The sequence below is a fragment of the Nyctereutes procyonoides genome, unplaced genomic scaffold, assembly GCF_905146905.1.
Source record: "Nyctereutes procyonoides isolate TBG_1078 unplaced genomic scaffold, NYPRO_anot_genome, whole genome shotgun sequence".
Lineage (NCBI taxonomy): Eukaryota > Metazoa > Chordata > Mammalia > Carnivora > Canidae > Nyctereutes > Nyctereutes procyonoides.
In genome coordinates this window covers 19,977,077-19,991,182 of record NW_026575133.1, presented here as the reverse complement: position 1 = coordinate 19,991,182, position 14,106 = coordinate 19,977,077, and the positions used below count along the sequence as shown (strand labels likewise).

Sequence of the window (14,106 nt, the reverse complement as noted above, 5' to 3'; positions counted from 1 at the left end):
CAGAGCGCGGTGAAGTGGGACAGATGCTGGGCTTCATTCGGCCCGCAGCGGCAGCCTCTCCAAGGTCAAGGTCCTGCCCCCGCAGAGCGGTCCCCGTGCCGCAGGATGCGCCCCCCTTCCGACCACCTCCCGAGCCGCGCCGCTGCAGGAGGCCGCCGGGGCCCGGGGCGCGGCCCGCTGACTGCCACGCCCTCCCTTGCTCTGCAGGCGTTACCGCACCGGGCTGGCCTGTTCGGTCCCCGCCAGCTTTCCAAGGTGCAAACCGCGTCCCCTGAGCCGGCCCCCTGCGGGCAGCCGATTTCCCACGGGGTGAGAACTGGGTTAAACTGGTGTTTACTGCCCACCACGTCCCGCCCTCCCTTGGTGGCCCGCGAGGGTCGGCCCACGGCAGCGCTCCAAGCGCGGTCGCCAGGGACGCCGCAGCCCCAAGGCCGGCTGCTCCCCCTCCCCCGATCGCGCGCGTCCAGGGGTGGGGCGCAGGAGGGGTGCAGCAGCGAGCGGGGCGCACCCGCGCGGCTCCCAGCCACCCCCCCCGCCGCCCCGGGCATCCTCGCGGGGAGGGCTTGGCGCGGCAGCCGCCCCACCTCCCGCCCGGGGCTGTGGGCCCCGCCCGCCCCGCCCTCCGCGCCCGCAGGTGCAGCCGCCGCGGCCGCCGAGTAGGTGCGTGGGGATGATCTCACTCGCGCGCTCGGCGCCAGGGGGAGGAGGAGGAGGAGGAGGAGGAGGAGGAGGAGGAGGAGGAGGAGCGGGAGCAGACCCGACTTCCGGGTAGTGCCGCCGCCGCACGCCACCGGCGGCTTGCTTTTCCTCCCCCTCCCCCCGCTGCGCCCCTCGCCTCTCCCTCCTTGCCTTTATTCCCGGCCCCACCTGCCAACATGAACAGCTCGGACGAGGAGAAGCAGCTGCAGCTCATCACCAGCCTGAAGGAGCAAGGTAGGCGGGCGCGCGGCCGCCAGGTGCGGGCGGGGACGGCTCCCGGGCGCGGGGCCGGGGCTGCGGCGGGCGCGCTGGGAGGGGTCCGGGCCGCGCGCCTCGCGGAGCCGGGGCCGGGGTCAGGCAGGGGGCGGGGGCTGTGGGGCCGGCTGGCGCGGGTTGCTGGAGCGGGGGTGGGGGAAGGGGCCCGGACTGGGGGCGGCCGGGGCCCGGGCCCCCCTCGCCCGCCCCCGCCGGGCCCCACCCCTGCACACGGGCGCGGGGCGGCCTGCGCGCTGCCTCGCACCGGCCTTCCCGGCTTTCGCTCGGCGTCGGTCTGGTTCCTCTCTCCTTCCCCAGCCACGATGCCAGGCCGTGATGTGCTTTGGCACCTACCATTTTTAGCAGTTTCTTAGTCAGTAGCCAACACCCTGCCTGTGCCGGGCTTCCTGAATTCAGATCCGGCCCTGGCCTGCGGGGGAGCTGCCCGGCCCGCGTGCCCTCGCGTCTCTACCCCCGCCAGGTAACCGCGGGGCACCTGCTCCCGGATCCCTCGCCTACATCTCCTCCTGCGCTTCTCAACAAAGCCCCGTTGGCGATCAAATGTGACTTCGACACTCTTCACTTTTCAAAATGCCTGTCCTTACCCAGGCCCACGGTGGCCCGAGAATATGGGTCAAGGGAGAGAGAGAGGAACTGCGTAGATTTAGGAAATAAAAATGCGTAGGAACCTGCACTTTTGCCGAATCACTACCTGCTGACACGGCCACATCGTGGAGGAGGTCCTGCTCTGTGGCCAATCCTGCTGTTTTCTGGCTCTTTTGCTTCTGTTGGCTCAACTTACCGACTCTGTGAACCTGGAAGAAACTCTGCCCCTCCAGGGGCCTTGTGGTTATCATGCCTTCCTTACCCGACTACAGACATGGGCTAAGCCATACGATTTTATCAGGTCCTGTCCAGTGCTGTGACCTGTTGCTCCTTGAAACCACAAACATACCATTTGCACGAGGTATGTAGACCTCTCTGGAGTTGACACTCTTGGAAACAAATCTCAGCACGATTGTTTACCAACCCTGTTATCTTGGGGGAAATTGTTACCTCGCTGAAATGGACAGAACGGGATTCTTTGTAATATCTAGTATTTAGAAAGTGTTGGATAAAAAATGTTCATGGGTTTTGCCTTCTCAGTACCTTCAACACCCGTCCTGGACTAAGCCTTAGGGTCATAAAGTCCCAAGCATCAGTGAATCTAGTGGGTTTGCAAAATGCCCTTAGCGGGCATTCCTCAAGCGGTTTAGTGAGGGGCTGGATTCGGTCCGTATCTTATTTCCAATAGCACTCTTCCCCCAGTAACATAAAGATTCTTACTTCATATTCTAGATGGTTGGAGCTTTCATCATTGGTGATAGCTGCCGGTGGATACCAGAGCTTTTGATGGATGGTCCGTTTTCAAGTAGTGATACAGTTAAAAATTTCACGTTTTTTTTTTTTTCTGAATATAATCATTCCAAGGGTAGGTTTATCAAAGCACATAATCCACAAGTTTATACTTGATTTTGAAACACGTCCTCTGTCTCTAAGTTGGATTGAGAGCTGAGAAAAAAAAGGAAGATTCTAAAGTTTTTGGTCCTTTCTCATATTATACGGGAAAACAAATCCATGGTATTGGTATTTTTAGAGGATATACTTCCTTGATTATGGGCATGTCAAAGGCAATAGAACGGGTAGACTTGGAAATTTGTGTGTCTTAAAAGGTGCACTTCTTTTGGGGGTGCTGAGTCTAGTTACACAGGTTTTGGGATTATTTTCAGCCCATCTCAAAACCAGGCATTTCTTTGTCATTGGATCATAGACCGTGATAACAACTGGCTCATTTCAAGAGCATTTAATAGCTGTTTGACCCATGGAACTAACTGGAAAGCTAGGGATTTGAGGTGGAAAGACAGGCCGCTAGGTGTTTGGGCTGTTACCAGTATGATAATTAATTTTGTAAGCTGACAGTGTGCCTGATTTATTTTTGAAAATAGACATTTTAAAAAAAATACCTGTTAACATTGTGACGGACTCTACCACTCTTGTTTAATGTAGACAAGAAGAACCAATTATGATGAACACTTTACTTTGCTTTTTTGATACCCTTCAACACACTTATTTCGTCCTTTAACAAATACTTAGCAGATACCTACCATATCTGAGCCCCACGTGGTAGGTACTGGGGGTAGAGGTAGTGAACCAGACAGATAGTCTGCTCTACCCAAGTTTATTGTCTAGTAGAGAGTCATGAATCAAATAGTCACACAAATGTATATAATCACACATTGTTTTTTTTAGGATAGAGTCTTCGAAAGGGAATCATTGCATCAGAGGGCCAGTAGACATAAAGTTGTGCCAGGCATCGCCAAAGTGCCCCCCCCCAATATGATGGTACCAGTTCACATTCCCCCCAGCAGTGCCCGTTTCCCCCCACAGTTGTCAATGTTGACCAACGTCAGTCTTTACTAATTTTGGCAGTCTGACAAGTTTTGTAATTTTTATCAATCTGATGGTCAGAAATAGTACCTTTAGAAAAATTGTATTACCTGGTTCTTAGCGGGGTTTGACATCTTTATACGTGTTTATTGGCCATGGAGGTTTCCTTATTTCATTTTTTCGTCAGTGATTTTTAAGTCAAAAATTTGAACCCATTCCCGAGAGGGTGTTGAGAAAGAGGATTCCTATCTACTCTGAATGGCAGCACTGACAGCAGCCTTCCCTAATGTGAAGTCTTCATTGGTGTGGTGACTAAGGTTGCTTTTGACAAAAGTTGTGAAATGTAATGACGGAGTCTGTCATAATATGAACAATCTCTAATTTATACTTACCATTCCCTAAGCTCTATGTCTTATAAATCACACCCACTTCTGAATTACTTCAAAACATTGTATGTTCCCTTCTCGTGAATGGTATAATTACCTATATTATGTCTTTCTAGAAAGTTATATTATGTCCCTTTAAAAAAATTAGCCAGTATGTGATTGCTTATGTTTAAGCAGATGTTGAGGTAATGAGGTAATTCTCTTTTTGTGCTTTTTGGAGCTTTATTTTATTGGACTGATTGACGTCTTTAATGCACTGACAAATGGCAACTTAGGGTACTATTTCCGATGCATATTTCCTAGCTACTAAAGTGGACATTTCCCTTACAAAACATCATACAATTTGCTCCCCCTCCAGAATGGGGCTGGGAAATGATCGACTTAGCTCAGCGTTTGTTTAAGGTACATGATTTTCTTTGTAGTGTATTCATCCCACAGGCATTGAATATTCATAGCCAGGCACTGTGCTAGGCATCAGAGATAGATGAATAAAACTTTGTCCCTACTGATGAAGAGTTCCTAGTCTAGAGATGATGGTGGGCATGTGAATTCCAGGAAGAGTGTCCAGTTGGCCCAGTTTGGGTCATGGGTTTAAGTTCTTTGGTCAGGGAACAGCAGGGCACCTTGATTGGCAGCCCCCACAAAGACCAATGGATTAGAGTAGTTGTCCAAAAAAGAATGGTGTGCCACTACCAAAAGTGGAGGATGCAGGCTGAACAGACACAAAGAACAGAGCCCCTTCAACTGGTCAGCATAGTAATGCTGTGTCATTTGGAAGTTGGTGAGGAAGTGTTGAAAGTAGCGATCATCACCCAACAGTGAGGATGTTAGAAAGTAAGACCAGAATTACAACCACCCCCCTGAACACACTATCCTCTGATAAGATCGTGGGTTTTGAAGCTAGGTAACCTCCTCTTACCTTTAGAGTTAACATTTTCCCCAAGACTATAGAGATTGTGCTTCAGCTTCAGCTGGAAATTTAGCCAGGCTCATTCTTAGAGCTGAGTTAGTAATTAAAAGAGGCTCCCAGTGTTCCCTTGACTGCTAGGCCAAAAAGTAGCTTTAGTATTATTTTGACAAAAGGGGCCAAATGATTGCCTACCACTGGGACCACATCAAGTCAGGAAAGTGGAAGCATTGTCAATCTTGGATATATACAAAGTCAGTAGAAAACAGTTTGGGGTTTAAATGGTTGCCATGGTGTCAAGTGCAAACTTGGCTTTACATTGTTATTTTTCCAAGTGTGGTTTAGGGGCCACCGGTCTCTGAGTAATTGGGATACACATGCACTTTCTTACCTACTTATTTATGAAAAAAAAGCCTGGTAAATTTAATTTTCTTCATCTGGGTATATTTTTGTAAAATCGGTATTTGAAATGTTTTGCTTTTACAACAAAGTATAACGTAAGTTGAGAAACGTGCATGAAGTCTAAATGAACATCTCGAAATTATTGAAAAAAAAATGTGTCTAACAACACTTAAATCAGAACATCTCCAGAAACCCCTTCATAACCCCTCCAATCATTACTACTTGCCTTTCCCCAAAGATATTTGTGTCACCAAAGGTAAGTTTGGCCAGTTTCTGGGAGTTAGACAAATTGAATCCTACAGGATGCAGTGTTTGCTTCTGTCTTCTTTCACACGTTCTGTGTGAGATTTATCAACAGTGTTGTGTGTAGTTGTAGTTCATTTATTTGGTGAGGAGTGTTCCACTATATGTACACACCAAAAAAAGTTTTTAAGTGAATATACTGTAGACCAGAGGTCAGCCGACTTTTTCTGTAACTGGCCAGATAGAAAACATGTTAGGCTTTGTGGGACACTTGGTGTTTGTTGCAAACCAACATACTGATTAAAAATGCAATTTCCTCCTGAAGTTTGTGAGCTCCTAAGAGACACTAAATGGGCAACCCTCCATGAGATGGACCCTCAGCATGGGCTGACAAATGACATCTTGTAGTCAGAATTTCCTTATTCATGTAATGCTTTTGTTGCGTAGATAAATCTTACTTTGATTTTTTTAAAGTTAAATTTAAAAATAAATGTATGCTCATAGGAAAACAAGCATAGAAAGTGAAAAGTACAATGAACTGTGGCCTCTTGTTCATTGTTTCTTCATCTTTATTTCATTATGCTCTCTTGGGGAGTCTTTATAGACATTTTTTCCGCCTAATTGTTCCTGCCTCCCATGAAATATTAATACCATAGAGGTACTGTGTATCTTTTTATGTACTGTGATCCTTTGGAGGCTGCAAATCATTGCACTCCCCAGGATCACATTCCTCTTTGAGGGCAGTATACCCCACTGATAATGAATGCTCTACCCCCCTTTCCATTGCTCACAGTTCTAACTTTTTTTGTTGTAGTTCCTTTTGGAAATTGTGAGCTTGTATGTACCTCTGTAGTTATCACTGAATATATATTATAGAATTTGCATCAGTACCTATAGAATTAAATCTTTAAAAATTGACTGGATAGGGGTGCCTGGGTGACTCAGTCAGTTAGGTGTCTGTCTTCGGCTCAAGTCATGATCTCAGGGTCTTGGGATGGAGCCCCGCATCAGGCTTCCTGCTTGTCCCTCTCCCTCTGCCCCTCCCCACTGCTCACGCTCATCCCCCCCCCCCAAATAGATAAATAAAATCTTTTAAAAATTTTGACTGGATGATGTTCCACTCTACAGATTTGACAATGTAGTTAATGTCCTCTGGACAGACACCTCTGTGTTTCTGTGTCTTCGCTATTAGAAATAATGCTTTGGGCAATAGATAATGGTTGGAGACCTCGGTATGAATTCATGTTTTGCTTACATATGATTACATATAGAATTATTTATAGATACGTGTATGTCTATATAGTGCGAAACTGTCACAGCCAGGAGGTGTGTAAGGAGACCTGACCACTAAATATAATGGGGTACTGAATAGAATCCTAGAAGAAAACTGGAATGTTAGGTAAAACCTAAGGAAATATGAATAAAGTATGGACCTTAGTTCATAATAAAATGTTAACATTGGTCCATTGATTTTAATAAATGTACCATACTAACGTAAGATGTTAATGATAGGAAAAACTGGGTAGGGCTTATGGGAATTGTCTTTGCAATTTTGCTGTAAAACTAAAGTTTATAAGATTTAAGTTTATTAAAATAAAAATGTTGCTTATATCCTTTTTTTTTAACTTCTATCCTTGTACACATTGATTTGTAAGTGCAGCTGTGGGAAAAATTCTCAAAACTGGATCCAAAATGTAGGGATATTAGATTTTATTCTCTTACACAACCAGGCTTTGCTTTTTAAAATGTAGAAGGAACATGGCTTTCGTTGTTGTCTGTTTACCATGTTGGTAAGTATTTTAAATATTAAGACATGAGCTCTGAAATTTTTTGTATGGTACAATGAACAGTAATGTATTAGGATCCTTTTAGTTACTTGATCCTATCTCAAGTAATCTGTGGCACAAATCTGAGTATGATTGTTTTATATATATATATATATATATATATATATATATATGTTTTACTTACTTATTTAAGAAACAATTTTATGTATTCATGAGAGAGAGAGAGACAGAGACAGAGACAGGGAGCCTGACTTGAGGCTTGATCCCAGGACCCTGGGATCATGACCTGAGGCGAAGGCAGATGCTCAACTACTGAGCCACCCAGGAGCCCCTATATATTTGTTTTAAATAAGACTTTTGTGGGGCAGGTTTACAGAAAAACTGAGCAGAAATCTCCACATAACCCCTCACCTTCCCCCACTCCCCATTTTCTCTATTATTACCATTCTGTGTTAGTGTGGTGCATTTCTGAGAATTGATGAGCCATTTTTGGTACATTTTTATTACCTTAAGTCCATAGTTTAAATTGGGGTTTATTCTTTGTGTTACACATATTTTGGGGTTTGACAGATGCATGACAAGTACCCATCATTGTATTATCATACAGGATAATTTCACTGCTTCAAAAATTCCCTCTGCTCTACTTGTTCATCGCTCCCTCTTTACCTCTGAACTCCTGGCAGCATCACTGATCTTTTTATTGGTTCTGTCATTTTGCTCTTTTCAGAATGTCATAGAGTTGGAATCGTTCTGTACGTAGCCTTTTTATGTTGACTTCTTTCACTTAGCAATGTGCATGTATGGTTCCCCCTTGTCTTTTTGTGGCTTGATAGTGCATTTATTTCTTTTTATCACTGAATAATACTCTATTGTATGGATGTACCACATTTTGTTTATCCATTCACCTGTTGATGAACATGATGGTTGCTTCCAAGCTTTGGCAATTGTGAATAACGCTGCTGTAAACATTCATGAGGGTACGTATAGGGGAGGGGAGGCCTCCTGTGGTCCTGTGTGATAGGGTCTCAGCCTCCTGGTGAGCCTGTGCCCCTGGGCTATGACTTCCACATGCTTCTCAGTGTTGATCTTTCTTCTTTAGGTGAGAAGGGAAGGCTAGAGAGGGGCCTGGAGTGAGCTCTCACCTTCCCCCAAGTCTGTTAGACTCTAGTGAAATCATTTCTCCCAAGGACAGGCCTCTGATATTCACTACAGGGCTGTGGTGGCACTCCTGGAGATAAAACTTGCAAAAGATAGGGATGCTCCTTTTTTTTTTTTTTAAGATTTCATTTATTTATTCATGAGAGACACACACACAGAGAGAGACATAGGCAGAGGGAGAAGCAGTCTCCCCATGGGGAGCCCGATGTGGGACTTATTCCCAGGACACTGGAGTTACAACCTGAGCCCAAGGCAGATGCTCAACCACTGAGCCACCCAGGCGTCCTGGTTTGGATGTTCCTAAGACTGGCCTACCCACTGGCATTTTTAACTCTCAAATGTGTTAGGACTGAGCCTTCAGCAATTCGCCAATAACAGTTGAAGTTTTCCTTTCTTGGTACTGGTTGTTGAGCAAGTTCTGCACCTTGGCTGCTGCTCCAGGAAGTTCTGATGGTTTGTCTCTTGCTTGTCCCTCCCAATTTTTGGAATAGCAGTTCGCCCTGTGACCTCAGTTCTCGGGTAGATCCAAGAAGAGTCATTGATTTTCAGTTTATTCAGCTTTTCTGTTGTGAGGACAGGAGTGTTGACAGAAAAGCTCCGTGCCAGACTGGAAACCAGACTTAACGTGTGTATTTTAAACATACTCAGTTTCCTTCCTTTCTGTTGGTTAATTTGAAGTCATTACTGTAGTTCGTTGGGAGTACTTCGTAAGCATCATTAATTCATTAGCACCGAACTGTGTGTCCTACCAAATAATGCGTAAATTTCAGGTTTGCCATAATTTCTTTTCAGATGTGAAATCTGTCATCTTTGTTTTTTGATCAGGTTTTCCAGCAGTGTTTTTTTCAGGCTTTTCTGATGCTTTAATTAACAAGGGAGGTATAAATGACTTCTCTTTCTACTCTGGCTCTGAGAGAGGACCCATTGGCATATGTGCAGAAGGGAATAATGTCCTAATTGAACATTATCTCTTATGACTCATGTCCTCGTTCCCCATTAGTAAGAGGTGTTTCAAGGCTACATGAGTCTCAAAGATGCAGACTTAATGGATGAGAATCTACATTAGAAGATCTTATGAGGCAGTGTTTTTCTGGTTATATTTGATGGCTCTTTAAAGCTTCACTTTTATTGAGTATCTTGTTGTAACACGTGATGTGAGAGACCCTTTTAATATGAGGAGGAAAGGATCTGCTCTTTCACGATTTGTTCATATGAAGACCTAGATCCATTCTTTCTTCTTAATTTAACATGCATTTATACAGTCTTCTATATCTCAGGCATTGTGTTGGATGTTGGTATCTGTATGCATAAAGGCATAGTCCTTACCCTAGAGGATTATTTCACGTCGAGTGTGTTAGCACACTGCACATAGTAATGCTCAGTAGTGTTTTTTTTTTTTTTTTTTTTTTTTTTTTTTACATGAATGGCTTTGGAAATCAGTAGACTGGTCCTGCCTCCAGTATTTCTTAATGTGGGATTTGACTTTTCTTTTCTTTTCTTTTTAAGATTTTGTTTATTCATGACACACACACACACACAGACACAGACACAGACACAGGTAGAGAGAGAAACAGGCTCCATGCAGGGAGCCCGACGTTGAGACTCGATCCTGGGTCTCCAGGATCACTCCCTGGGCTGAAGGTGGCACTAAACTGCTGAGCCACCTGGGCTGCCTGGATTTGACTTTTCTACGTATCTTTATTTTTAAAATGGGGATGTTAATATTTGGCTTAATTGCTTTATATCACAGATTTATATGAACCAGCTGTTCGGTCAACATAGGTACCAACTCTGCTTCATATTCTGCTGGGTGTGAGATTTATAGCAATGAATGGAATGGGAGAGAAGACAAGAAAACAGACTAATGCTCAGATAATTTATAATCTTATACGTAGTTGCTCTAGTAGAACTATATGAACAGTGTACTCTGGTAGTATATTAGAAATATAAATGTTGATTTTTGCCCTATATATGTGGGGAGGGTTTCTTACAGGAAAGGACAGTTGAATTGCATTGTCAAGGAAAAGCTATGGAAAATGGGTTGGGGGGAGACCTTGCAGGTGAAGGGAAAAATGTTTATAAGGTGCCTGGTGTGAAAGATGTTAGAGGTGTGATGGATTGAGTGGTGTTCCCTAAGGCTGAATGGCAAGAGTGGGGCCCAGGTTGTAAAGTTCCCATCTTTGTGGGCTTTTAAACCCAAGGATGATGTAACCAGATCGCTTTGTTACTATGCTAACCATCTACTTTGTGAAGAACAAACTTGGGATAGAGGGAGGCTAGAGGCTACATGAGAGGATTTTACCATCATTGAGGATTAGAATTAAGGCAGACACACTGTAGAGGAAGGGCAGATTGGGGAGATGTTTTAAGAGATGGGAGCAGTTTGATAATTCGTTGGAAGGTGGGAGAAAGAGGGGAATCAAGGTAGATCTTGAGGTACTAGCTTGATGACCAGGTAGGCGATGACTCCAGAAAGACATCATATATAGAGGAAGGAGGAGGTCTGAGTTAAAGAGAGTTTGATGAGTTCACTTTCTAACATGTTGAGTTTGAGGTGCTTATAGGCTCTCTGCATAGAGATGTCCAGAATAGTACTGTCTAGCAGCACTTCCTGCTGAGACGGAAATGTTCCGTGTCTGCTGTGGTAGCCACTAGCCACGTGTAGCCACTGAACACTTGAAATATGGCTGGTGCTCCCAAAGAAGAGAATTTTAAGTTTTAATTAATTTTAATTAATTTACATGAAAGTAGCCACTTGTAGCTAGTGGCTCTGTATTTGCCAGTGCAGGTCTAGAAGGTATTGGTTGGGAAGTACTGATCTGGTGCTTGTACTTGAGATAGGGTGGTTAACCTGCCTGGGACAAAGAGGTCTTCCAGGGACAATGGGCTTTTCAGTCTAAAACTGGGAAAGTCCTGGGAAAACCATGATTGTTACTCACCCCAGCCAAAGGTGTTATTGCCTGTGTTTATGAACTTTAAGTGCCATGGTTCTAAAATGACTAAGTCTACTCATCTGATCTCTGGGCTGGCTATGTCATGATTTGCAGCCTGGAAAGAAAGCTCCCTTTCTTGGCATTAGGGAGTTAGAAAATAGAAAACCAGCATGATTCTTGAAACACGTGCTCTGCCTAATATTCTCCTTGTTTTCTGCCCATCTCCCTTTTTCTTCCATTCTGTCCTCTTAGGTAGAGATTCCCCTTCCTGGCTGCACATTAGAATCACCTGGGGTGTTCACTTCTCAAACAAATATGGTGCCCAAGGTCCACCCTGGAGTAGTTAAATTAGAATCTTGGGGTGGGGTGGGTGGAGAGGGGGCTAGACAGCTGTATGATTTAAAAGCTCCCCAGGTGATTCTAATGTGCAGCCAGGATTGAAAAGTACAGCTCCCAGACATGCTTCCACTTCTTTGCCATCTTTTTTTTTTTTTTTTAACTACAACACACTACAATTGTTAGCCTCCTCTCTCCTTCTTCTTTCTTCTTTCTCCTTCTTCTTCTTCTTCTTCTTCTTCTTCTTCTTCTTCTTCTTCTTCTTCTTCTTCTTCTTCTTCTTCTTCTCCTCCTCCTCCTCCTCCTCCTCCTCCTCCTCCTCCTCCTCCTCCTCCTCCTTCTTCTTTTTGGCAGAGGGTAGTAGTAGTAGGGTTTCAGAGATTTTTCTGCTCTGCCATCTTTTGGGACATGTGCGACAAAAGTCAGCCTGAGTTGGAGGGCATTAGGAAACAGCCTGATTGATCTCTTATCATACACAGGGATCTGATGTACTTTGCTGTATCAGTAACAATAAGTATGGCTAACATGTATTGAACACATAATATTCCTAAGCACTCTTACAACTTACATCTTACATGTTAACTCATTCTTAATCACAACAATATGAGAAAGATGTATAATTTTCATTCTTATTTTCCAGATGGGGAATCTGAGATTTAGAGAGATTACCAACTAGACCAAAGTCTCTTGGCTGTACCTTTTAATTACTGTGCTATGTGACCTTACAGCACATTGAAATAAACTGTACCTGTAAGCCCACCCAGGAGATGATGTCTTCCCGAGCTGTGCCTTCCATTCATAGCAGAGCGTTGGTCCAATTCACCTTTACTTTTGCATTGGTTACTTCACGATTTGGAGGATCTGTATCATCAAATCACTTGAGTTGTGCGACTCACTTAAAAATTTCCAAGCTGTGACAGTTCTGAAACAAAGAGGTGGCTTTCTCTGTTACCCTTAGCATTGCCAGAAACATAGCAGAATACTATAGGTCACTTCAGATTTTGCCAGTTTCGGTGAGGATGGAGTTACATGTGTATTCACTATGGTGTGTGTGTAAATCTTGTTTATGGCAGTGAGCTTGGTTTTCTGACTTCAGTGAAATAAAAATATAAATTAATGTTTTTCTTCCCTTTATGCTCTACTCCCCAGGTGCTCCCTTCCCACTGGGAATTCTTCATACGTTTCCCATACGCTTCCTCTTTATTCCCTTTACTTGGCTTTATTATTATTATTATTTTTTTAGTTGCACATAGTCACAGGAAAGCACTTTGTCTGTGGTTTCCATTAAGGCATGATAGGTGAAGGGTTCTTAATTAATGCTTTTCGTGAAGACCCTGTAGTTGGGAGTCTACTTTCATCTGGATTCTATTGGCAATATAATGGAAGAATCGTATCGGTATTTTTAATAAGCTTCAAAGCTGTTAATTAATGTTTTAAATAGAAAAACATTTTCTTAATGTCAATATGAGATCATGGTTTTATAAGTCTTTATTGTTTGTACGTCTATAAAGTAGGTCATCAAGAATAGGGTAGTAAATCAATCTTGATTTTCAGCTTTATCTATAGATACCTACTTTTTTTTTTAAAGATTTTATTTATTCATGCATGAGAGACATAGAGAGGCAGACACAGGCAGAGGGAGAAACAGGCTCCACGCAGGGAGCCCGATGTGGGACTCCATCCCAGGTCCCCAGAATCCCACCCTGGGCCGAAGGTGGTGCTAAACTGTTAAATGTCAAGTAAAGTATCTCAATAAAATATATATATTTATTTTTTGAAAGAATATCAGATATGGTAATAAGATTTGGGGCCATAACCATAGACTACCTGGTGCATGAGTGTATATTTTAGAATCTCTTAGTTTTATTTCTCTCTGTTAAAAAAAAGAAGAGGTCATTTTATTGATTTTTCATAAACTAGGACAATTTAGTTTATACCCATTGGTTGGGCTTTGTGTGGTAGAGGCTGATGAGCTGGTGTGCACAGGACTTCATTCTGTGGCTACTCAAATGTTTTCTTTCTTTTTTTTCCCAAATATTTTCTTTTGAAAATGTAATTATTTTTAAAAGGGCTATATCTTTACATGTACATATTTGGCTATTTTATGGGCTAATTTTCAAGGATTCTTTCTGGGTGTGGCTTCAATAAAATTGTCCATTAACTCTTATGTAGATGGTCATGGAGTGGGTGTAATCTCATAAATATTTGTTCATTTGGTTGGATTTTAAGGTAGTGGCCCCACAATCACCATAGGTATTCTAAATCCTTTGGTTCACTGTTGGAGGATACAAAGGATATACTTCACCATGTGAATTGTTTCTTTAGGGGGTTTTCTCTGCTCCATGATTAGAATCCTACACCTCTAGAATTAATAAGCAGATTATTTGGGATGTTCCTGAAGTCACTGGTTTCAGATTCTTTTTTTTCTATTTTTTGGGTATTCATGGAAATAGGAAGCCCTCTTTGTCTTTTTTATTTTATTTTTTTTAAGAAAAACTGAGCTTTTTGTAGATAAATCCCAATTATATTTTTTAAAAGTCCAGGTGTAAAGATCCAATCTGACAATGCCCTGG

The 14,106-nt window shown here is 43.4% G+C and overlaps 1 protein-coding gene across 2 annotated transcripts in view; it reads left to right on the top strand.

Moving 5' to 3' along the window:
• Nucleotides 1–757: 757 nt before the first annotated feature.
• Nucleotides 758–14,106, top strand: part of SHTN1 (shootin 1) — a 97,039-nt gene continuing 83,690 nt past the window's right edge. For both annotated transcript variants that reach the window (XM_055299945.1, XM_055299946.1), the window contains exon 1: nt 758–933. In XM_055299945.1, coding sequence (XP_055155920.1) covers nt 876–933 — 58 coding nt within the window. In that variant the 5' untranslated portion in view covers nt 758–875. The remainder of the gene's footprint in view (nt 934–14,106) is intronic.